The 23,657-nt window shown below is 47.2% G+C and overlaps 2 protein-coding genes across 3 annotated transcripts in view; one reads left to right on the forward strand and one right to left on the reverse strand.

The window, feature by feature from the left end:
• Positions 1-6,332, forward strand: part of vasnb (vasorin b) — a 438,263-nt gene extending 431,931 nt beyond the window's left edge. For both annotated transcript variants that reach the window (XM_090197322.1, XM_036941758.2), the window contains one exon: positions 1,656-6,332. In XM_090197322.1, the coding sequence (XP_090053448.1) occupies positions 1,691-3,769 (2,079 nt within the window). In that variant the 5' untranslated portion in view covers positions 1,656-1,690 and the 3' untranslated portion in view covers positions 3,770-6,332. The remainder of the gene's footprint in view (positions 1-1,655) is intronic.
• The window catches only part of coro7 (coronin 7), a 270,650-nt gene that overhangs the window by 115,902 nt on the left and 131,091 nt on the right, over positions 1-23,657 (reverse strand). The window lies entirely within an intron of this gene.

Genomic DNA, 23,657 nt, shown 5'->3' on the forward strand with positions numbered 1-23,657 from the left:
TATGGTGCAGTTCTGAGCAGGTAAACAGCTAGGGTTAGTTGTTCAACAGTCTGATGGCCTGTTGGTCCGAGACCCGATGCTCCGTTATCATTTGCCAGATGGTAACAGTCCGTGGCTTGGGTGACTGGAGTTCTTGACAGGCTTCATCGCCTCCCTCAGACATCGTAATCTGAACAATTTGTGTGTGTTTGTGTGTGTGTCTGTAACGTGGTTTCACAGGCTAAAGAGTTTGTCGTAAACATGGAGAAAATGGTTAAATGTGCTTCCCGTTCAACCACAGTGTGTGGAGAACTGTAAATGGTAGTGGGTGGACTGTACAGACCCTGTGAGAGAGAGACAGAGACAGAGACAGAGACAGAGACAGAGACAGAGACAGACAGACAGACAGACAGACAGACAGACAGACAGACAGACAGACAGACAGACAGACAGACAGACAGACAGACAGACAGACAGACAGACAGACAGACAGACACAGATAGAGGGAGACAGACAGACAGACATACCTAGAGAGAGTGAGAGAGACAAAGAGACACATAAATGTGTTTACCAGTCCACAGCACCAAGTACTACCAGGACCTATAGCAAGGTTTATGTTAATGAAGCAGCTACCAAACCTGCTACCACAGTAACTAACAATATGCTTGAGGAAAACACCTCAGAAAGGAAAACAACATCCAGGATCCACTGTGTCTGATACAATACTATCAAGTTCAAGTCACCTTGGTCAGAGTGTGGCTACATTATATTGCTACTCTCTATCTAAGGGAACTTTCTTTCCCCTGAGTCCAGTGGAAAATGACTCAAAGCCCTGAGGTCACAGCCGTACCACGGCCCATTGTTTGAAGAGCCCTGTGTCAAGAGACCACGTCTTTGATCCTTCATGTGAGCTCAGACGACGATAATAACGCCACATATTGTGCTAGCCACATGAAAAAAGAGAAACTAATACATCATAAAGATCTATACAGATTTGTGACGCATTATACAGATCTGAAGGGTAGTTATAGTACAGAGTTGCTGTATATCTCAATTTAGCACTTCTACACCTCTATGTCCTATACTTCTAGGTTGTCTCTATGTCCTATACTTCTAGGTTGTCTCCATGTCCTACATCTCTAGGTTGTCTCTATGTCCTGTACTTCTAGGGTGTCTCTATGTCCTGTACTTCTAGGGTGTCTCTATGTCCTACACCTCTAGGGTGTCTCAATGTCCTAAACTTCAGGTTGTCTCTATGTTCTACATCTCTAGGTTGTCTTTATGTCCTATAATTCTAGGTTGTCTCTATGTCCTACACATCTAGGTTGTCTCTATGTCCTACACCTCTAGGTTGTCTCTATGTCCTACACATCTAGGTTGTCTCTATGTCCTACACCTCTAGGTTGTCTTTATGTCCTACACTTCAGGTTGTCTATATGTTCTACATCTCTAGGTTGTCTTTATGTCCTATAATTCTAGGTTGTCTCTATGTCCTACATCTCTAAGTTGTCTCTATGTTCGACACCTCTAGGTTGCCTTCCTTTCCCATGTCCTTCACAGTTTCCAGCAAGACATGACAAAGATAAGACTCTGTCTGTGTATATCTATTACCCAGTGGCCCTGCATTTAAAGCATCTCTTTCTATAGCTGACCTTGTCCTTGATCTGTCCTTTCAGGCTGAGAGAGGAGACAGAGTGACTTCAGTGGCACCATGAAGGCCTTCTTCCTCCCTCCGCTGACACCCTTCCTCCTTCTCCTCTTGCTCCGGCTCCCTGGCAGGACTCTGGCCAGCGACTGTCCCCAGGACTGCACCTGCTCCACCCCAGAATCCATCTTCTGTTTCCAGCGCCGCTCTGCCACCATACCCCAAGGCGTCCCGGAACCCACCAAGAACCTCTACCTCTTCGCCAACGGCATCGAGACCCTGGCGGAGGAAGACTTTGTGGGCATGGAGAGCCTGGAGATGCTGGATCTGAGTCAGAACAAAGTCACGGTACTGCCTGACCGGGTGTTTGAGCCTCTGACTTCCCTGAGGAACTTGGACCTCTCAGCCAACCAGATCACCCATCTGTCAGAGGAGAGCTTTGCGGGCATGGCCCTACTGGAGAGGCTGTACCTCTACAGCAACCACATCCGGACTATACACCCTGCCGCCTTCCACGGCCTGGAGCAGCTGCTGGAGCTCAAGCTGCAGGGAAACCAGCTCACCTCGCTCCCCGCCCTAGCCATGCCCAGACTGCTGCTGCTGGACCTCCGCTTCAACACCCTCCCATCCCTGGGGTCAGCCGACCTCCAGATGCCCAACCTGGAGTCTCTGAAGCTGGCCGGCCTGGGCCTCGAAAGCCTGAACGAGGACCTGATGGCCAGCCTGGGGAACCTCCACGAACTGGACATCTCTGGCAACGAGCTGGGCTCCTTCCCCCTGGCGCTGAGGGAGACCCAGGGCCTGATCTACCTGAGCCTGGCCGGGAACCCCATGGGCCCACTGAAGCTGGAGGACCTGAAGAACCTGAGCGAGCTCCAGGAGTTGGACATCAGCAACCTGAGTCTGCAGGGCTTGCCTGACGGGTTCGCACAGCTTTTCCCTCACCTGACTAAGCTGACAGTGGCCGAGAACCCTTTCAACTGCCTGTGCACCCTGGCCTGGTTTCCTGGGTGGCTCAGGAACCAGGGGGTGACTCTGGGCAGGACGGAGGAGACCCGCTGCCACTTCCCTCCCCTCAACGCTGGGAAGGTGCTGGAGAGGTTGGAGCACAGGGAGTTTGGCTGCCCCACCACCACTACTGTCACCGCTAGCACAGTCAGAACCAGCACCACCATGCCCCCCCCAGTCACCACCCTGCCTAGCACCTCCCCAGCCATCCCTGCACCCGGGCCCAGTGAGGAGGACAACTCAACTGGGACAGACAGCCAGCCCCCGCTCCCTGACCCTGCCTCTCCCAGCAGCAGCAGCCAAGACCCAGAGGTGGACTTCTTATGCCCCTCCCAGACCTGCTTGAATGGGGGCACCTGTCGGCTGGACGGGCAAGGCCATCTGGAGTGCACCTGCCCTCGTGGCTTCTACGGCACCTATTGCGAGAACCGCCACCACTCCCACCCACCTCCCGATCAGGACCACAATGACAACAACAATTACATTTCCGCGGCAACTGTCACCGCCGATGCCCCCGACATCAGCTCGCGCCTGGTGACCAGCTCCTCCATCCTGCTGGACCTGCACCGCTACATCAAGGTCCGGCCCTACATCCGCGGCATCCGTCTAACATACCGCAACCTGTCGGGGCCCGACCGGCGTCCCATGCAGCTCAGCGTGCCCGCTTCCTACCCGGAGTACACCCTGAGGGGGCTGCGGCCCAACTCCACCTACACAGTGTGCGCCAGCCCGCTGGGCGACCTCAGCGGTGGGGACAGCGTCTGCACGGTGGCCCACACAGCGGCCCAGCAGCACACTGCCACAGGGAGGCAGGTGGAGGACAAGAGGCTGACCACCATGCTGGTGCCGGCTCTGGCCATACTGCTGCTCCTAGTCCTGATTGCAGCCGCCGTGGGGATGGTGTGCTACATAAGGAGGAAACGGGCCAAGGGCCACCTGGATCTGGAGTGTGAGCCAGCCCAGCTGGAGCTGGAGGGAGTCAAGGCTGGTTCCAACGTTGGAGGGGTGATGCCCCAAAAGCAGCCGGAGCCGGCTGTGGTTCAAAATGGCGGCCTGGAGTACGAGGTGCTGCTAATACAGGATCATTGCTCGCCGAACAACAACATGGCTCTCTCTCATAAGCCCTCTTATTTCTGACGCCCATCTCTGTTGCTACTCAGACCCAGAGGGTCAGACTAAATACCTCTAGCTACTCCTTCCCTCAAGGACTAGACACCAGCTAGAGTTGTTGGTGACAGTGGAGGAGAAAGAGAGGACCGGCCAGCCATGTGTCAGCAATTGAGAAACAGAACAAATATTAAACTGTGCAGACATTAAAATATGTTTGAGGATTATTTGAAAATAAGGGAGCCTTTTAAAGTGCCTTTATTCTTATTTCCACACCTCCTGCTTTGTTTCTACATTCACATTGCTGGACTGGCGCCCCGCGGCTCGCTACTGAGTGTGCCCACTCTCCACAGCAGGTCAAAGGTCAAGCGAGACTGGGCCAGGCAGAGAGACATCAGGGTAGTGACCTAATCCCTGCTGTGTCTACTCTAAAATGGGGTCTGCACTGAAATGGGGGTGTATTGCTGTGCACCCCTTGTGATACCTGAACTATGTAAAAAGAGTATAAGCAATTATTTTGCGCCGTAGCACCTCAGCACTACCCCAGTGGCACTTGCTGTGAATGACATCCGAGTCACCAAATGAAGATAACTTTTGTCAGTAATTGAAAAGCAAGGTGCCTGACATTTATCATGCTTTGTTTCGGCTCTATTGCTTAGTGAAATTGTCATTTTTTTGTTGTGTTTGTAAATGTTTTTATACTCTTGCTGTTGTTGTTGTTCTGTAAGTATGTGACTGTTACCACCCTTCATCCCCCCTTAACTGCTTGTGATTTAACAGACAGATTAAACCCCAGATTCAAATCTTTGAAGATTAAAACTCGTTTGTACCAGCGAAGTCAATCAAAGGCTTTACCCTACGAATGTCAGACAGTCTAAGCAGCTGTAAGTCTCATACTAAATCCCCTCTCCATTCTCTGGCCCTCAACCCCGCCCCGCCCCCCACACAAAAAGCACCGATAAACAGTTTCAGTTGGCTGAAACCTTAACATTTGTTTCTGTGCTGCAGCGAACTTCAAGCATCCCCTGAGCCTGCCTCAGATCAACCACACACACATGATTACCACAGAGAGGAGAAGGGGGAAAAATAAACAGTTCATTTCTAAAGGCTTTATTCATTGTTTATGTCCCCAAGAGGGAACCCAGTTACTTCAGTAAACCGCAATTCACAAGAACGCACTTGTTAGCCTAGCTTAGCCTAGCTTAGCCTAGCCTAGCTTAGCCTAGCTTAGCCTAGCCTCAGAGAGAGATGCTTGTGGATTTCCCAGAATTAGCCTCTATGGTGCTTTGTTGTGCACCATTAACTGGTCTTTGGAAAAAGAGGGTCCCACGTCTTGCTCACTTGCAGCCAAGCAGACTATGAAAAGTCCAAGCGTAGCATATAGTTGAAGGTTTTATATGGGCTCTGTCTGGGACGAGGGACATTGAGGAAAAAATGTGTACACCAAACTAGAATATGCTGAAACACCAGTGTTGAGATTCAAATCTCAGAATGTGAAAACAGTCTAAGTAACTTTTATGTGTCTGGCGCTAACCTGCCTGCCCCCGATGAGGATCTCAGTGCCGACTACAGTATGAAGATCTCTGTCGGTAAACAGATCAGTGATAATGTGGAAGCATGTCCCGTCTTGTGCACAGAGAGGCAGACATCAAGTCACTGTCATGCTTCAGTAGTACTGTATCCACCACTAAACACACACACATATGCCCACCTACTCCATCCACTACATTTAAAGACATTCTCCAGTACTTTTGTATAGTTTTTAGCCAGCAGTTCTGAAAGTAGCATTCATGAGACAAAAGTGGTCCCTGTGTACAACGTTGCGTGTACTACGTGCAGATATGTGCCCCACATAATTTATCTTTCTCATTCTGCATCTAGCTAGCTAACGCTCAAATGGCAAGGGGCTAAAGCTCATTGGCTAGAACTTGAATTGCTAGGGGGAAAATGTAGAGAAAATGGAGCAGCACAGCTTCGAGAAAAAGTTCCTTTTAAACTAGGCATTAAATGGCTAATTGAGGTAAGACAGTAATTCTGTGAATAGAGTATGCATTTTTAACTACATATTGACACATCCAGCCCAAAGTGGGAGGTTTAACAAATACTTAGCAGTCGCTAAAGTTCCAGAGCATGTATTTAAACCTCCTGAAATGGGCATGTCAAGACAAGGGTCCCCTCTTCTAACATGCCTAGTGACGAGGCGGTGTACATTATGACAATTATTTTAGTGAAAACAACACAGGAGATTAAGATTGGAAGTAAGGGTTGGTGGATGCTGTCTACCACTAAATCTTATACCATCTAAACAAATACTTAGGCCTCAATATTTAACACTTAAAATGACATCTGTTTAAAGTGTGTAAAACTACCAAAAAACTTAACTGGAATACTTGGTTTTACAATACAAAAAACATTGAAAATATCCAGAAATATTTTTGATATTATTCCTACTTTCCCTGTTTATTTTGGGAAGCTTTCGTTGTTATTGTTCATCTCTTTCCATGTCCTTTTGAATTAAGTGAACATATTTTTATGAGCAAAAAACCACAATGTTGACATTATTAAAACAGTTTAAATAAAAACTGAAAACAAACATTTGAGGTTACGTCTGTTTGATTCTTCTAAATCAGGGCTCTCCAACCCTGTTCCTGGAGAGTTAGTCCAGTAGGTTTTAACTCCAACCCTGTTCCTGGAGAGTTAGTCCAGTAGGTTTTAACTCCAACCCTGTTCCTGGAGAGTTAGTCCAGTAGGTTTTAATTCCAACCCTGTTCCTGGAGAGTTACAGTCCAGTAGGTTTTAACTCCAACCCTGTTCCTGGAGAGTTACAGTCCAGTAGGTTTTAACTCCAACCCTGTTCCTGGAGAGTTAGTCCGGTAGGTTTTAACTCCAGCCCTGTTCCTGGAGAGTTACAGTCCAGTAGGTTTTAACTCCAACCCTGTTCCTGGAGAGTTAGTCCGGTAGGTTTTAACTCCAACCCTGTTCCTGGAGAGTTAGTCCAGTAGGTTTTAACTCCAACCCTGTTCCTGGAGAGTTAGTCCAGTAGGTTTTAATTCCAACCCTGTTCCTGGAGAGTTAGTCCAGTAGGTTTTAACTCCAACCCTGTTCCTGGAGAGTTACAGTCCAGTAGGTTATAACTCCAACCCTGTTCCTGGAGAGTTAGTCCAGTAGGTTAACTCCAACCCTGTTCCTGGAGAGTTAGTCCAGTAGGTTTTAACTCCAACCCTGTTCCTGGAGAGTTACAGTCCAGTAGGTTTTAACTCCAACCCTGTTCCTGGAGAGTTACAGTCCAGTAGGTTTTAACTCCAATACTGGACTGTAGCTCTCCAGGAACAGGGTTGGAGAGCCCTGTTCTAAATCGTCTGTTTTTCTCTGTCTCAGGAGAACATTTGACTGGCAGTGGAGCAATAGATTAAGTCTATCATCAACTTCACCTCCTTCATTCAGCCATCACTCTGGGAAGCGAGGGAAGAAGGAGCCAGCGGAAGAGAGGGAGGCATGATTGAGACAGTTATTAAACCTGTCAGGATGTCAAGTCTGGCAGGCAGTTCGCAACCCCCCCCCACAGACACTCACGTACCCCTTTGCCTCCTCCCCACACATACACACCGATGTGTGTGAGCCTGAGAGAGAACACATTGTTTTTATGTATCCGTATCTGTTAGCTCTTCCATGTCCTTGGATCTGACTACCACCACCTCCAAGAAGTGCTTCATTATTAATCCAATGTGTCCAACAGAGTGTTACATTCCTCCCTCCAGCAGAGCACCACTCAACACAAACTTCTCACCAGACTGTTTAGGGGGGTCTTGGTATTTTTTCCTCAAAAGCTGGAGGCGAAGGTAAAAAATATGATTGAAACCACACAGAGGCTAAATATTAATAGTGATTTGTACCGCAGACAGGGTCCCTGACCCTGAGCTAATGGGTTAGCATTGTTTGTTAGCGTACATAATATATCAACCTCTGACCATACACAAGTTTACAGGTACAGGCTTGGCAGGGGCTGACTGTACAGTATGTCCACACACAGCTTGGCTCAGGTACAGGCATCCAGCTGCTAGCTGTTGTGCTCAGTCCCAGCACCAACACAAACACATAAAACAGCTCCACTGCGGTCCTGAAGACACTTGGTTCTGAGTGAAAACAACCAAGTATACCCTGCGAGTCACCAGTAACACACACGCAGCAGGTTCAGCCTTTGTTTTTCAAACATTTTCTTCTTCTCTTGTCTCCCTTCCTCTCCCTCACCTCATATGTTGGAATAGTTGGGGAAAAAAATCAGCATTCTGCCTCGCAGAGTTAACCCAGGTTCAACTGGAGTCTCAAACAATCATGTATGTGACGGTGACAACTAGTACTTGAGCTGTGTGTGGATAAGAAAGAAAGAAAGACTGGGAAAAAGAGAGAGAGAGGGAAAGAGAGAGAGAGAGAGAGAGAGAGAGAGGGAAAGAGAGAGAGAGAGAGGGAAAGAGAGAGAGAGAGAGAGAGAGAGAGGGAAAGAGAGAGAGAGAGAGAGGGAAAGAGAGAGGGAAAGAGAGAGAGAGAGGGAAAGCGAGAGAGGGAAAGAGAGAGAGAGAGGGAAAGAGAGAGAGAGGGAAAGAGAGAGAGAGAGAGAGAGAGAGAGAGAGAGAAAGGAGAGAGAGAGAAAGGAGAGAGAGAGAGAGAGAGAGAGAGAGAGAAAGAAAGAGAGAAACACAGGGAGAGCATGTGTCTGTTTCTCTCTTTTCCTTCTGTGAAACAGGCCTCTTTTCTTCCCCTTGGCTTTAACAGACCTGGCCTCTGGCGAGGGGCCAACCCCGACGCTGCTCAAGCTGCATGCGCCAATCAAAGGAGCCATTGTAGCCGTGAATGAAGCCTTTTTCAAATTATCATCCTGAAAAATTCCACACAAAATTATTGCTGAGTAAATATTTTTGAACTTTTTTCTCAATCGTTCTTTCCCTCCACCACTCCCGCTCTCTTCCCTCTCATTCTTAGTTTCAGCTTCTTTTCCAAAACCAGGGCTTGAAGGGAGTCTGCCAAGGACAATGTGTTAAAACACGGGGTCGTAGTGTGGCTTCGAATTGGCATTTCCGCTCCCTCTCTCTCCCTCTCCCTCTCTCTCTCTCTGTAATAACAGTAAAGATGTGAGATCTGAAGGGTGGTGTACTACTGTACAGCTGGCAGTAAGTACAGCTGGCAGTAAGTGATGCCCTGCGCGTTCCCTCTAGTGCCAAAGCCAACGGATGGATCAAAGGGCATGAGAGGGCAGCGGATGCCCGTCTGACAGTGAGGGATGACAGGAGAGGAAAGAGGAGAGGAGAAGGAAGGAGAGGAGGCTAGGGGGGAGGCTTTGGTTTGGTTTTATGTGCTTTTCACTGCAATAAATTGTGGTGAACACATGCAGTCGATTTCACATGCTGTTCAGTAGATTATGAGATATAAAACAAACAGGATCATAATCCCCCTGGAGATACCTCCTCCCTCCCTCCCTTTCTACACTGTGGTCCAATGCTTACTGGAAGTCAGTCACATGGGTTGGCTTAAGGCAGGTGTGGATGTGCTACAGTATATCTATGGTAAAGCAGGGTAGAGGGCAAAATGCAGGGTAAAAAGATGGCGAGCAATAGAGGGAGAGAAACTGTGTCAAATAATGATTAAGGTCCATGCAGGACCACGTGCACTGAAACCCCACGACTTTGCAGAGACTAGTTGCTGACGTGTAAAGAACTGTTCACGGACTGGGGCTGGCGGGTGGGTGTGGGGGTAAGTTCAACATGGCTTCCAAAAGTGAGCCTGGAATTAAAGCACATGCATCTAATCTGAACAGCCTGTCATTCTGGAACGCACCACAACTGTGCTTCTCATTTCATAGGAATGGGGGGGGCTGGGGGTGGGAACGAGGATGTTATTTATTCCGGAGAAAAGAGTGGGGTAAATCTGGCATTAATGAAACAGGGAGGTGGTTGGAAGAGAAACACATGTGTTTGCTTGGTCCACTGATAACAACAGTTTGACTGATCTGATGAATCAATAGAGATTCCAGAGACGAGATGAGCTCAATTAGACTCTATTGGCCAAGAAAGATAAGACTTGATCCCCGATTGGTTCTCGAAGTGACCAATGACCACGTGTTATTACTGCTGGGGATATTGTCAGTGTACCTGGCTAGTGGCTGCAGCACATTTCTTGGTTTAAAACATTTTACAACAGAAAACAAAAATGAGAGTCCAGGTCGTCCCTCCTTATTTCAGTCCATTTTCCTCCATTTAGTGCCTAATGAACAGGACCCAGCTGTTTCTGGGTTGTTAGTCTATCTGACTTGTGTGTAAAAGTATGTATCCTATGGGAGATGTCCTTGAGATATTAAGGCTACTTGAGGCTTTTGTTTGACTTTGGATGGAGAGAGGATGATCGCCTGCTGCTTTTTAAGGCCTTCTGAGAACCTTGTTCTGTATTGAGGAGTCACGAGGCTGCCTCTGTGTTGATTTGTCACAGCTGTTGTAGCCTTGAGCCATCCTCTTACCTGGGACATATAAGAGCTGTTGTAGCCTTGAGCTATCCTCTTACCTGGGACATATAAGAGCTGTTGTAGCCTTGAGCAAGGCTCTTTAATTCAGATGTTCCTACTTGAGCCCACTGTAATACGTAGATCAGAGCGCTGGGCTGGTTATAACAGCTGGGACTGGTAGTAATGTAATGAATCCCAAATCGATCCCTAGCACCTAGCCTCTAGTCCCTAGACCACAGGCCCTACCCATTAGACACTCGTATATAGATCTGATTGGATAAGTGTACGCAGCATGGCGGAAGTAATTTTACTTTAAAGGGGCAGTTTCCACAACATGAGGTCAGAATAATACTGTGAAATTGTGAAAATTAGGATAACGCCCCTTTCAGTGTAAGAGCGGTTTGAAAAGACCGCCTGAAATTCCAGCTTGTCTGGCTGGGAAGACCTGATGACATCACCAAGCGGTATAAGTTAATAGACCAATTAAAAAATAGTTTTCCCTCCTCTCTGTAAAAAACAGCTAGTTTTCAGGTTACACATCCCTCCTTCTCCAATTAGACCCCTCCCTCAGGCCACTCCCAGACAGTCCTAACAAAATGATTTCTTGAGAAATTGCATTTTACTAAGATATTGTTGTTTCGTTTGGACCATTTTAATTGAAAACAATCACAGTAAGGTAGAAACGATTTGATAGTGAGATAAAAACGTCTGCATTGCATCTTTAAACACGTGATTATTTCAGTGTCTGGGGGTTAGAGGTTAGGGCAGGACAAACTCTTTTTGCCCCAGCACTACACAGCTGATTCAAATGATCATCATTTGAATCAGGTGTGCAGTGAGTGCTAGGGCAAAAACAAAAATGTGCACCCCTTTTGGGTCCCCAGGAACAGGATTGAGAACCACTGGGTTAGGGGATAAGATTTGATTTGAGAGTGGGCCTAAAATACACTCTGTGATATGGGGCTATGTACAATACTCTAACAGACTTCAGTATTGGCCTTCAGTCTGTCTGTCACTAGCTATTCCCATCACACTGATGTTCAGTCACCTGTCCTGCCTGGAGGGTTCAGACAGACAGACAGTGTCACCTCCGCTCAAGCTGCGTTTCCCAACTCCGGTTCTCCAGTACCCCCAACCGGGGCTGCTACTGTCGTAGTTCACATGGGATCAAATGACACCAAACAGGGTAAATCAGAGCTGATCAAACAGGGTTTTACTGAGCTGATCAAACAGGGTTTTACTGAGCTGATCAAACAGGGTTTTACTGAGCTGATCAAACAGGGTTTTACTGAGCTGATCAAACAGGGTTTTACTGAGCTGATCAAACAGGGTTTTACTGAGCTGATCAAACAGGGTTTTACTGAGCTGATCAAACAGGGTTTTACTGAGCTGATCAAACAGGGTTTTACTGAGCTGATCAACACCCTAAAAGTCTCTGAAAAGCAGCCAATGATCTCTGGTCTGGTGCAGTCACTGGGTCACGGCTGTGTAAGGTTCAGCAGGCTCTTAGCTGGATTAAAGACTACTGCCACTATGTTGGCATAACTTTTACTGACAATTTCAACACTTTTTGGAAACAAAAGATGCTCTACAGGGATGATGGGCTTAACCCTAATCATCGGGGAGCCCTTTTCATACTTCAAGGCTGTGTTAAGATACTGACTCAGTGACAGTCTAAGCCATCCTCTCTAAGCGTTATCCTCGTACAGTTGTCTATACTGCCAGGGGTGTTGTCAGTTGTAATCTTGTTCCCATTCCTTTCAACTCCACTCTTAGATGTGCTATTGTTAGCTCAACAGAGGAACCCACTGTGGTCTGCTCCCCCAGCGCTTTAGTTCCAATGTGAATTCCATAAACTTGAATACCCCCTCAGTTTTCACATCACGTAGAGGGCTTGGGCTGTTGCACGATAGCAACCAAAGCCCATGTAAGTCAGTTTATAACATTCCATCATTGGTTACTCGAAGAGCTCCTCATATTGACATTGGCTGCGGCCTCGGGCCCTATGGTTCTAATCTTGGAAAAGTAATTACAATTTCTTCTCCTTCCTCTATTACTACTAGGGATAGACCAAATGGTACAGTTCTATGCACTCTTATAGCCATACCAACCATCAGACAGGGACTGCAACCACCTACTGAACGTTGCTTGTTTAAGTTGGAGTTTCCATGTGACATAAAAAAATCGTCAAGGTCTTGGGTTGATGCATCTGAACATTAGGAACTAACTTCCTAAACTAAATTACATTAAGATCTGGGTTATGCAGACTAATCTTGATATTCTGGTATTGACTGAAACTTGGATCTCTGGGGACATTCTGGAATCTGATATTAATACAGATAGAGTAGGTGGTGGTGTAGTGGCCATTTTTTATCTCTTTACTGAAATCCATTTCCCTCGCTCCAAAATTTTAACTCCTATCGTTTAGCCTTTGTCTGGGGAGAAATGTATCTATAACTGTTATAGGGATCTACAATCCTCCCTTAGCTAACCTTTGTGAACTTGAGGAGTTAACTAGTTTGTTTACTAATTCCGAGGTTATTATCCTGGGTGACCTAAATGATGATCTAAAAAGCATGTGTAATGATCTAAACCTTAACCCAGCTGGTGACTAAGCTTACACGGCCCAACCCTAGAGATCCTTCAAAGGCATCTCTGATCGATCAAATTTTTATGAATACACCAGAGAATGTGAGATGTGAGAATACACAAATCTAAGCCCCGTGTCATCACAAAGAGGAAATAAAAAAACTTCAGTGAACCGTCTTTTTCACATGATCTTTATACTAGTGACCTTGACTGTACTTCAGTTATCCCTGGACCTGATTAGCTTGGATCCTCTTTGCAGATGTCTTCAATGCTATGTGGATAATCATGCACCCTTCAAAACATGTCAGGGTTAAAGGTATAGTGAATGCCTGGTACACTATGCAGTTATCAGAAATCATTCATGGAAGAGATGATGCTTGGGTCAAGGCCAGGAACTCAGGCTTAGGCCTGGACTGGAAAGCTTTTAAGCAACCGAGGAATGAATGTGTAAGACACATCAGAAAGGCTAAATCTGATTATTATCTTTATGATTGTAATGGGAACCCGGCTAAATTCTGGAAAACTGTCAAATCCCTGAAGGGTTCTACTTCCTCCTCTCTGCCACAACAAATTAGTTCAGACACTGGCCATATTACAGAAAAAAAGGCATCATTGATGCATTTAATCACCATGTTATTTCAGCGGGCTCTCTCTTTGAAAGAACTTTAAGCCTTTTCATAATGTTGTTGTGCTGGATGCTGGAAGGGTAAACTTGCTGAATGATCAGAGAAATGGTAGTCAAAGCTTTTCTATTAGGCTATTTACAGAAAAATAAGTCCTGGATGCTTTGCTAGCAATAGACAACAAGATATCCACAGGGGCTGACAAAGTGGATCCTGGTCTGCCTAAGTGTGCAGCACCATCATTGTTGGCTCTAAACCACATTTTTTTTATTTAACATTGTTTTCAGGAAATATTCAAAAAGTATGTAAATCAACTCTTGTGCTGCCACTCCATAAGGACGGAGACAGTAGGGATCTTAAATATTATCACCCCATTTTAAGGCTTCCTTGTTTAGCTAAGATTCCAGAATCCTTGGGAAATGACACAACTTTGCTATTTTTTATGTGAGAAATGTATTTTGAATGTAAACTGATCAGGGTTCAGGCCTGGCCATAGCACTATTACAGCAACCACTTTAGTTGTTAATGATCTTGTCAATACTTTAGATACTACAATGAAATGTGCTGCTTTGTTTGTGGACCTGTCAAAAGCTTTTGATACTGTTGATCATGCTATTTTATTGAATAATTTGTCATGGATAGGCCTGAGCTCTGACGCCTGTTCTTGGTTTCATGATTATCTTAGTGACAGAACTCAGGCCATCGTGATGGATGGGGTTAAGTGTGAATTTCTTGAAGTACATAAAGGTGTACCACAGGGGTCCATTCTGGGACCTGCTCTTTTCACTATTCATGTAACACCATGAGTCAATCTGTTCAAAATGGTGAACTTCATCTATATGTGGACGATAGTATTATGGATGCTATTGCCCTGACTGTTGATCTGGCTGATTTTACAGCTATGCAGGAAGCCCTGCTGATAGAAAACTTGTGCTTAATACGGGCAAAAACTAAATACATGTTTTTAAACTCTCGTAAGAATATTTCAGATGAACTACATGTTCACTCGGTAGAATGTTCTCCAATCGAACATGTTCCCAAGTATAAATACTTATGCATTTGGATGGATATGGATTTAACATTTAAAAACCAATAGATGAGCTGGTTAAGATGCTAAGATTTAAAGTTGGCTTTTTCTATAGAAACAGATTGTGCCTTTCTCTAAGCAGTAGGAAGCAGATAAGGGGCAGATAAAAAGTCTACCTTTTTATCTGTTCTTGACTATGGTGATATTCTAATGTGTGTGTATATATATATATATATATATATATATATATATATATATATATATATATATATACACACACACACACACACACACACACACACACACACACACACACACACACACACACACACACACACACACACACACACACACACACACACCACATTATCAAAAGTATGTGGACACCTGTTCTTCGAACATCTCATTCCAAAATCATGGGCATTAATATGGAGTTGGTCTCCCCTTTGCTGCTATAACAGCCTTCACTCTTCTGGGAAGGCTTTCCACTAGATGTTGGAACATTTCTGGGGGGATTTGCTTCCATTCAGCCACAAGAGCATTAGTGATATCGGGCACTGATGTTGGACGATTAGGCCTGGCTCGCAGTCGGTGTTTCAATTCATCCCAAATGTGTTCAATGGGGTTGAGGTCAGGGCTCTGTGCAGACCAGTCAAGTTCTTCCACACCAATCTAGACAAACCATTTCTGTATGGATCTCGCTTTGTGCACGGGGCATTGTCATGCTGAAACAGGAAAGGTCCTTCCCCAAACTGTTGCCACAAAGTTGGAAGCACAGAATCTTCTAGAACATCATTATATGCTGTAGCGTTAAGATTTCCTTAACCTGGAACTAAGGGGCCCGAACCATGAAAAACAGCCCCAAACCATTATTCCTCATCCACCAACCTTTACAGTTGGGGCAGGTAGCGCTCTCCTGGCATCCGCCAAACCCAGATTCATCCATCGGACTGCCAGATGGTGAAGCGTGATTCATCACTCCAGAGAATGCATTTCCACTGCTCCAGAGTCCAATGGCGCAAGCTTTATACCACTCCAGCCGACACTTGTCATCACGCATGGTGATCTTAGGCTTGTGTGTGGCTGCTCGGCCATGGAAACCCATTTCATGAAGCTCCCGACAAACAGTTATTGTGCTGACGTTGCTTCCAGAGGCAGTTTGGAACTCGGTAGTAAGCTTTGCAAACGAGGACAGCACTCGGTGGTCCCGTGCCGTGAGCTTGTGTGGCCTATCAATTTGCGGCTGAGCCGTTGTTGCTCCTTGACGTTTCCACTTCACAATAAAGGCATTTAGAATTGACCGGGTAGCTCTAGCAGGGCAGACATTTGACGAACTGACTTGTTGGAAAGGTGGCATCCTATGACGGTGCCACGTTGAAAGTCACTGAGATCTTCAGTAAGGCCATTCTATATGTTTGTCTATAGAGATTGCATGGCGGTGTGCTCGATTTTACACCTGTCAGCAATGGGTGTGGCTGAAATAGACTGTAGAACCACATTCTAATACAGTAGACAGACTGAGGTACTGTACAGAGGCAGGACTGTGACTGAATGAGGAACTGAAGAACACATTCTAATACAGTAGACAGACTAAGGTACTGTACACAGGCAGGACTGTGTCCCACATGGCACCCTATTCACTTCATAGTGCACTATGGGCCCTGGTAAAAAATTAGTGCACTATGTAATGAATAGGGTGACCTTTGGGACACAACTCGCGTCAGGATGGAAGTAATCTGGCCTGCTGGGTCTGCCGCTCACTTCCTGACTGGGCCGGGCTCAGGAATGTAGAGCTGGCTGAGAGACGGGGGGGGGGGTCTTTCCCAAAGCCAGGTTTACTCTCTCTCAGGCTGATCACCAAACCCCTGCCTGATTTCAGGTAGATGCCTTTGGACATTCAAATGCACAGGAAATGGTTTGTAAACAATGCTAATGAAAATGTATCCACTCACTACTGTAAGTCGCTTTGGATAAGAGTGTCTGCTGAAATGTACAAATAAATATTTCTCAGTTATTTTAAATTTGGCAACTCACGCCGTCTCCCTTCGCTACACTTTTAAATGTCCCTCTAGGTTGAGATGTGCAGTATTACTGAACATCTGCATCAGCTGGGAACAATGATGTAGCATATTGGTTAGAATAGGAGTAGACCATGCAATCAGCAACACTTCTGTGACATTATCTTTCCATTACAATAGAGACACATGCTATCAATCAACCAAATCATTTCACCATAGTGTGTCATCTGATATGACTGACTGACACAAACTCCTCAACAACTACAGAGGGATTATTATACAGAATCTCTCCTCTTCACGGACTACTGGCATATTCCAGACAGACAGACAGACAGGCAGGCACAGAGAGAGGGAGACAGACAGACACAGAGAGACAGAAAGACAGAGAGACAGAGAGACAGAGAGACAGACAAGAGAGAGAGACAGAAAAGTGCGAGAGAGACAGAAAAGTGCGAGAGAGACAGAAAAGAGAGAGAGAGACAGAAGACAGAGACAGACAGACAGACAGACAGACAGACAGACAGACAGACAGACAGAAAATAGCGAGAGAGACAGAAAAGAGAGAGAGAGACAGAAAAGAGAGAGAGAGACAGAAAAGAGAGAGAGAGACAGCGAAAGAGAGAGATAAACCACACACACATAGAGAGCAGGCCATGCAGCAGACAACCAAACCAATAAAGTCTGGATGACAGCGGATGAGGAGGGATGATGAACATCACCCAAGAGGGTTACAGCACAACCCAAAACAACGAGCGCCAAGACCTGGTGCTGAAAGATTAATACACATCCTATTACAGTGAGGATGCTAACTAGAGCAGACCTGCGCCCCGCACGCACACAGACACAGGCACAGACACAGACAGGGCGAGAGAGAGACAGACACAGGTGTGTTTGAGGGTTATAGGGTTTGTGGGAGACTGTTTGAGACTACAGAGCAGCTGAACTGACTTACATGGACACTGCTCTGGATTAAGACAACAAACCAAATCCAACCAACCGCTCGTACTTCACCAAGCCCCCTTTCAACAAGAGACTAGCCAACCGCTCGTACTTCACCAAGACCCCTTTCAACAAGAGACTAGCCAACCGCTCGTACTTCACCAAGACCCCTTTCAACAAGAGACTAGCCAACCGCTCGTACTTCACCAAGCCCCCTTTCAACAAGAGACTAGCCAATCTCTCGTACTTCACCAAGCCCCCTTTCAACAAGAGACTAGCCAACCGCTCGTACTTCACCAAGCCCCCTTTCAACAAGAGACTAGCCAACCGCTCGTACTTCACCAAGCCCCCTTTCAACAAGAGACTAGCCAACCTCTCGTACTTCACCAAGCCCCCTTTCAACAAGAGACTAGCCAACCGCTCGTACTTCACCAAGCCCCCTTTCAACAAGAGACTAGCCAACCGCTCGTACTTCACCAAGCCCCCTTTCAACAAGAGACTAGCCAACCTCTCGTACTTCACCAAGCCCCCTTTCAACAAGAGACTAGCCAACCGCTCGTACTTCAACAAGAGACTAGCCAACCTCTCGTACTTCACCAAGCCCCCTTTCAACAAGAGACTAGCCAACCGCTCGTACTTCACCAAGCCCCCTTTCAACAAGAGACTAGCCAACCGCTCGTACTTCACCAAGACCCCTTTCAACAAGAGACTAGCCAACCGCTCGTACTTCACCAAGCCCCCTTTCAACAAGAGACTAGCCACCCGCTCGTACTTCACCAAGCCCCCTTTCAACAAGAGACTAGCCAACCGCTCGTACTTCACCAAGCCCCCTTTCAACAAGAGACTAGCCAACCGCTCGTACTTCACCAAGACCCCTTTCAACAAGAGACTAGCCAACCGCTCGTACTTCACCAAGACCCCTTTCAACAAGAGACTAGCCAACCGCTCGTACTTCACCAAGCCCCCTTTCAACAAGAGACTAGCCAATCTCTCGTACTTCACCAAGCCCCCTTTCAACAAGAGACTAGCCAACCGCTCGTACTTCACCAAGCCCCCTTTCAACAAGAGACTAGCCAACCGCTCGTACTTCACCAAGCCCCCTTTCAACAAGAGACTAGCCAACCTCTCGTACTTCACCAAGCCCCCTTTCAACAAGAGACTAGCCAACCGCTCGTACTTCACCAAGCCCCCTTTCAACAAGAGACTAGCCAACCGCTCGTACTTCACCAAGCCCCCTTTCAACAAGAGACTAGCCAACCTCTCGTACTTCACCAAGCCCCCTTTCAACAAGAGACTAGCCAACCGCTCGTACTTCAACAAGAGACTAGCCAACCTCTCGTACTTCACCAAGCCCCCTTTCAACAAGAGACTAGCCAACCGCTCGTACTTCACCAAGCCCCCTTTCAACAAGAGACTAGCCAACCGCTCGTACTTCACCAAGACCCCTTTCAACAAGAGACTAGCCAACCGCTCGTACTTCACCAAGCCCCCTTTCAACAAGAGACTAGCCACCCGCTCGTACTTCACCAAGCCCCCTTTCAACAAGAGACTAGCCAACCGCTCGTACTTCACCAAGCCCCCTTTCAACAAGAGACTAGCCAACCGCTCGTACTTCACCAAGCCCCCTTTCAACAAGAGACTAGCCAACCGCTCGTACTTCACCAAGCCCCCTTTCAACAAGAGACTAGCCAACCGCTCGTACTTCACCAAGCCCCCTTTCAACTAGAGACTAGCCAACCTCTCGTACTTCACCAAGCCCCCTTTCAACAAGAGACTAGCCAACCGCTCGTACTTCACCAAGCCCCCTTTCAACAAGAGACTAGCCAACCGCTCGTACTTCACCAAGCCCCCTTTCAACAAGAGACTAGCCAACCGCTCGTACTTTACCAAGCCCCCTTTCAACAAGAGACTAGCCAACCGCTCGTACTTCACCAAGCCCCCTTTCAACAAGAGACTAGCCAACCGCTCGTACTTCACCAAGCCCCCTTTCAACAAGAAACTAGCCAACCGCTCGTACTTCACCAAGCCCCCTTTCAACAAGAGACTAGCCAACCGCTCGTACTTCACCAAGCCGCCTTTCAACAAGAGACTAGCCAACCGCTCGTACTTCAACAAGAGACTAGCCAACCGCTCGTACTTCACCAAGCCCCCTTTCAACAAGAGACTAGCCAACCGCTCGTACTTCACCAAGCCCCCTTTCAACAAGAGACTAGCCAACCGCTCGTACTTCACCAAGCCCCCTTTCAACAAGAGACTAGCCAACCGCTCGTACTTCACCAAGCCCCCTTTCAACAAGAGACTAGCCAACCGCTCGTACTTCACCAAGCCCCCTTTCAACAAGAGACTAGCCAACCACTCGTACTTCACCAAGCTCCCTTTCAACAAGAGACTAGCCAACCGCTCGTACTTCAACAAGAGACTAGCCAACCGCTGAACATAGGGGCTGCCGTAACCACTCTACCTCTCTCTCTCTCCTTCCTTCCTCCTTCTCTCTCTCTCTCTCTCTCTCCTTCCTTCCTCTCTCCCTCCCTCCTTCCTTCCCTCACCCTCTCCCTTTCAACCCTTTCGCCCTCCCTCTCTCCCAGCCGATGAACATGGGGGCTGCCATAACCCCTCCACCTTCCTCACTCTTTCTACCATCCTTTTCTTTTAATTGTTAACCTTCAACATAGTAATAGCAGCTCTGCAGTCGCATGCTGCAGCACAAACAGAAAAACACATCACCGTAACCTCTGTCTGTACACCTTCCCTCCCTCCCTCTTAAAAATGTTCATATTCAACATAGCAACAGCAGTAACTCTCCAGTCACACCATACAACACAAACAGAAAAACATGGCCGGCACAGCTTCCATAACTCTCCGGCAGCACGCCGCCCTGGGGTCAAGCTGTGAGGGCCCTGATTCGTCCCCCCGAGACGATGGTCACCATCTATCACACAGCGCTGTATACACAGTCCAAACGGGCTTTCAAGCTAGCAGTGCATCATGAACGACGGTTCTGTACACCCATCTGTAGATTCCACAGCAGAGAACAGCTTTGATGCTGTGCTGAGATGTGCTTTGCTTGTTCTCAGCTGTGATGGTCTGTGAGTGATCCTATGAACTGGTACCTGTCTGAGATGTGCTGGGCCTGTTCTCAGCTGTGATGGTCTGTGAGTGATCCTATGAACTGGTACCTGTCTGAGATGTGCTGGGCCTGTTCTCACCTGTTAACGGTCTGTGAGTGATCCTATGAACTGGTACCTGTCTGAGATGTGCTGGGCCTGTTCTCAGCTGTGATGGTCTGTGAGTGATCCTATGAACTGGTACCTGTCTGAGATGTGCTGGGCCTGTTCTCAGCTGTGATGGTCTGTGAGTGATACTATGAACTTGTACCTGTCTGAGATATGCTGGGCCTGTTCTCAGCTGTGATGGTCTGTGAGTGATACTATGAACTGGTACCTGTCTGAGATGTGCTGGGCCTGTTCTCAGCTGTGATGGTCTGTGAGTGATCCTATGAACTGGTACCTGTCTGAGATGTGCTGGGCCTGTTCTCAGCTGTGATGGTCTGTGAGTGATCCTATGAACTGGTACCTGTCTGAGATATGCTGGGCCTGTTCTCAGCTGTGATGGTCTGTGAGTGATACTATGAACTGGTACCTGTCTGAGATGTGCTGGGCCTGTTCTCAGCTGTGATGGTCTGTGAGTGATCCTATGAACTGGTACCTGTCTGAGATGTGCTGGGCCTGTTCTCAGCTGTGATGGTCTGTGAGTGATCCTATGAACTGGTACCTGTCTGAGATGTGCTGGGCCTGTTCTCACCTGTTAACGGTCTGTGAGTGATCCTATGAACTGGTACCTGTCTGAGATGTGCTGGGCCTGTTCTCAGCTGTGATGGTCTGTGAGTGATCCTATGAACTGGTACCTGTCTGAGATGTGCTGGGCCTGTTCTCAGCTGTGATGGTCTGTGAGTGATCCTATGAACTGGTACCTGTCTGAGATGTGCTGGGCCTGTTCTCACCTGTTAACGGTCTGTGAGTGATCCTATGAACTGGTACCTGTCTGAGATGTGCTGGGCCTGTTCTCAGCTGTGATGGTCTGTGAGTGATCCTATGAACTGGTACCTGTCTGAGATGTGCTGGGCCTGTTCTCAGCTGTGATGGTCTGTGAGTGATCCTATGAACTGGTACCTGTCTGAGATGTGCTGGGCCTGTTCTCAGCTGTGATGGTCTGTGAGTGATCCTATGAACTGGTACCTGTCTGAGATGTGCTGGGCCTGTTCTCAGCTGTGATGGTCTGTGAGTGATCCTATGAACTGGTACCTGTCTGAGATGTGGACCTAGTGGTTCAGCTGTTCCCTGCATGGTTTGGGGCTGATATTACAAACCTATAGCTTAACTCAGATGTAAAGCTGTTTAGTTAGCTCTGTAGTGTGTGCAGCAACACTGGGTTTAAATAGTATCGGGATTGAACTTTTGTGACAACTCTATTGGTTCCATTGCGTCCGGCAATCGAGCGCAGGTAAATTATTTGGAAAGAAAACAAATACTATTTAAACCCATGTCTATGGTAGTGAGGGTGCTCAGAGCAGAGCTGGGTTTGCGAGGGTGTGTGTTTACTTATATTTACACTGAGCAGAGGGTGGTGACAGGCACGGATTAGTACCCATAATCCTTTTTATCACAATACTGCTCTCACGATGTGTCGAGGCTGGCCAGCTGGTTTTATGGCCAACAGTGGACATGACATACCTCTGAAAATGGACGTGTGTCTGCAAATAGTGGTGCTAAAACCAATGGATAAGTAATATAGAATGAGTGATCTTACTCTTCACCTGTCTACGATCTAGATGTGGGATGTTTCTGTGTGTGTGTGTGTGTGTGTGTGTGTGTGTGTGTGTGTGTGTGCAGTCCAGTGTGTGTGTGTGTGTGTGTGTGTGCAGTCCAGTGTGTGTGTGTGTGTGTGTGCAGTCCAGTGTGTGTGTGTGTGTGTGTGTGTGTGTGTGTCTGTGTGTGTGATGTGCCTTTCCAAAGAGGACTGGCTGGCACACAGCTTGCTTAGGAATGGACCTTGATCACAGATCAGACTTTACATCCCTCTACCCTCATTAGTCATTTTAACTCCAAACACACACGTCTACTCACACACTACCCTAATCTCAGAGAATAAAGAGTTTCAAACATCCTGTTGCTATGGGGCTCATTCCCCCTGACCTCTGACCCCTGACCCTGCAGGAATGAGACGATTGCCTCGTCCAACAAACACCTGTTTATTCCCTCCTTCAATTTACCAAAAAGAGGAGGGTGGACGGGGTAACAAGGAGAGCAAGTAATTAACATGGAGTTACGCTCCAGACACACAGGCAGACAAAGCTGACACACACACGAGCGCATAACTGAACTCAAAGCCACACACACACTTCAATCCTCTAATCCAGGCCCACAGGAAAAGCCTGGCAATCCACACACGTCTGCAGCATGATTACTTCTGAGCTTCTGAAAGAGTGGCAGATTTAGGATGTGTGTGTGTGTGTGTGTGTGGGGGGGGGGGGGGGGGGGGTGGCTTGTCGTCAGGCCAATTAGGGCCGGTTTACACGTCCTGACCAGTCAGCCCAGAGAGAGAGAGAGAGAGAGATAGTTTGTTTTTGGTAGTGTGGAGGGACTGGGGAGGGGAGTTAGAGGCCTGTATAATTCTCATGGTGGTCTAATCTGGGATAGAATGACTCAATCATTTATTTCAATCAGAATTCATTTCAACAAAACTATCATTTGAGAACAGTTACATCTATCTATCATCGGGTCAAAAAAAGGTGATGCCGCTGACTGAAATACCTCAGCACGGCCCTTTTTACACTGCTCAGCTGACCTGAGCCCAACTGTGCTGGCTCTGATAGCTGGTTCCAACAACTATGGTGGATGTGTGACCAAACTCATGTAAAAACCCATTACAGTGTTCCTTCAGTGGGCAATGATGCTGCTTTGGCCAGAGGCCTGCCCTTGTTCTTCTCACCAGAACATGGAACCAACCTCACAGTGGAACCACAGTTGAAAAGTAGCGTGCAGGATGAATCTGGCACATTTACAGACATGTTGATTTAACATTTACACTGTCAAATACATTTTAAATAAGAAAGTGAAGTAAGAGTGATGTGAGCGGACTGGGCAGGGCTCTCTCTCTGTCCAGTGACAAGACGCTGACTCCTCTGTACTGGACTGGTTTATCTAAACTAGTCTGGTCTGACTGGAGGCTCCGA

The sequence above is a fragment of the Oncorhynchus mykiss genome, chromosome 13 (assembly GCF_057628025.1).
Source record: "Oncorhynchus mykiss isolate SJ-2025 chromosome 13, ASM5762802v1, whole genome shotgun sequence".
Classification (NCBI taxonomy): Eukaryota; Metazoa; Chordata; class Actinopteri; order Salmoniformes; family Salmonidae; genus Oncorhynchus; species Oncorhynchus mykiss.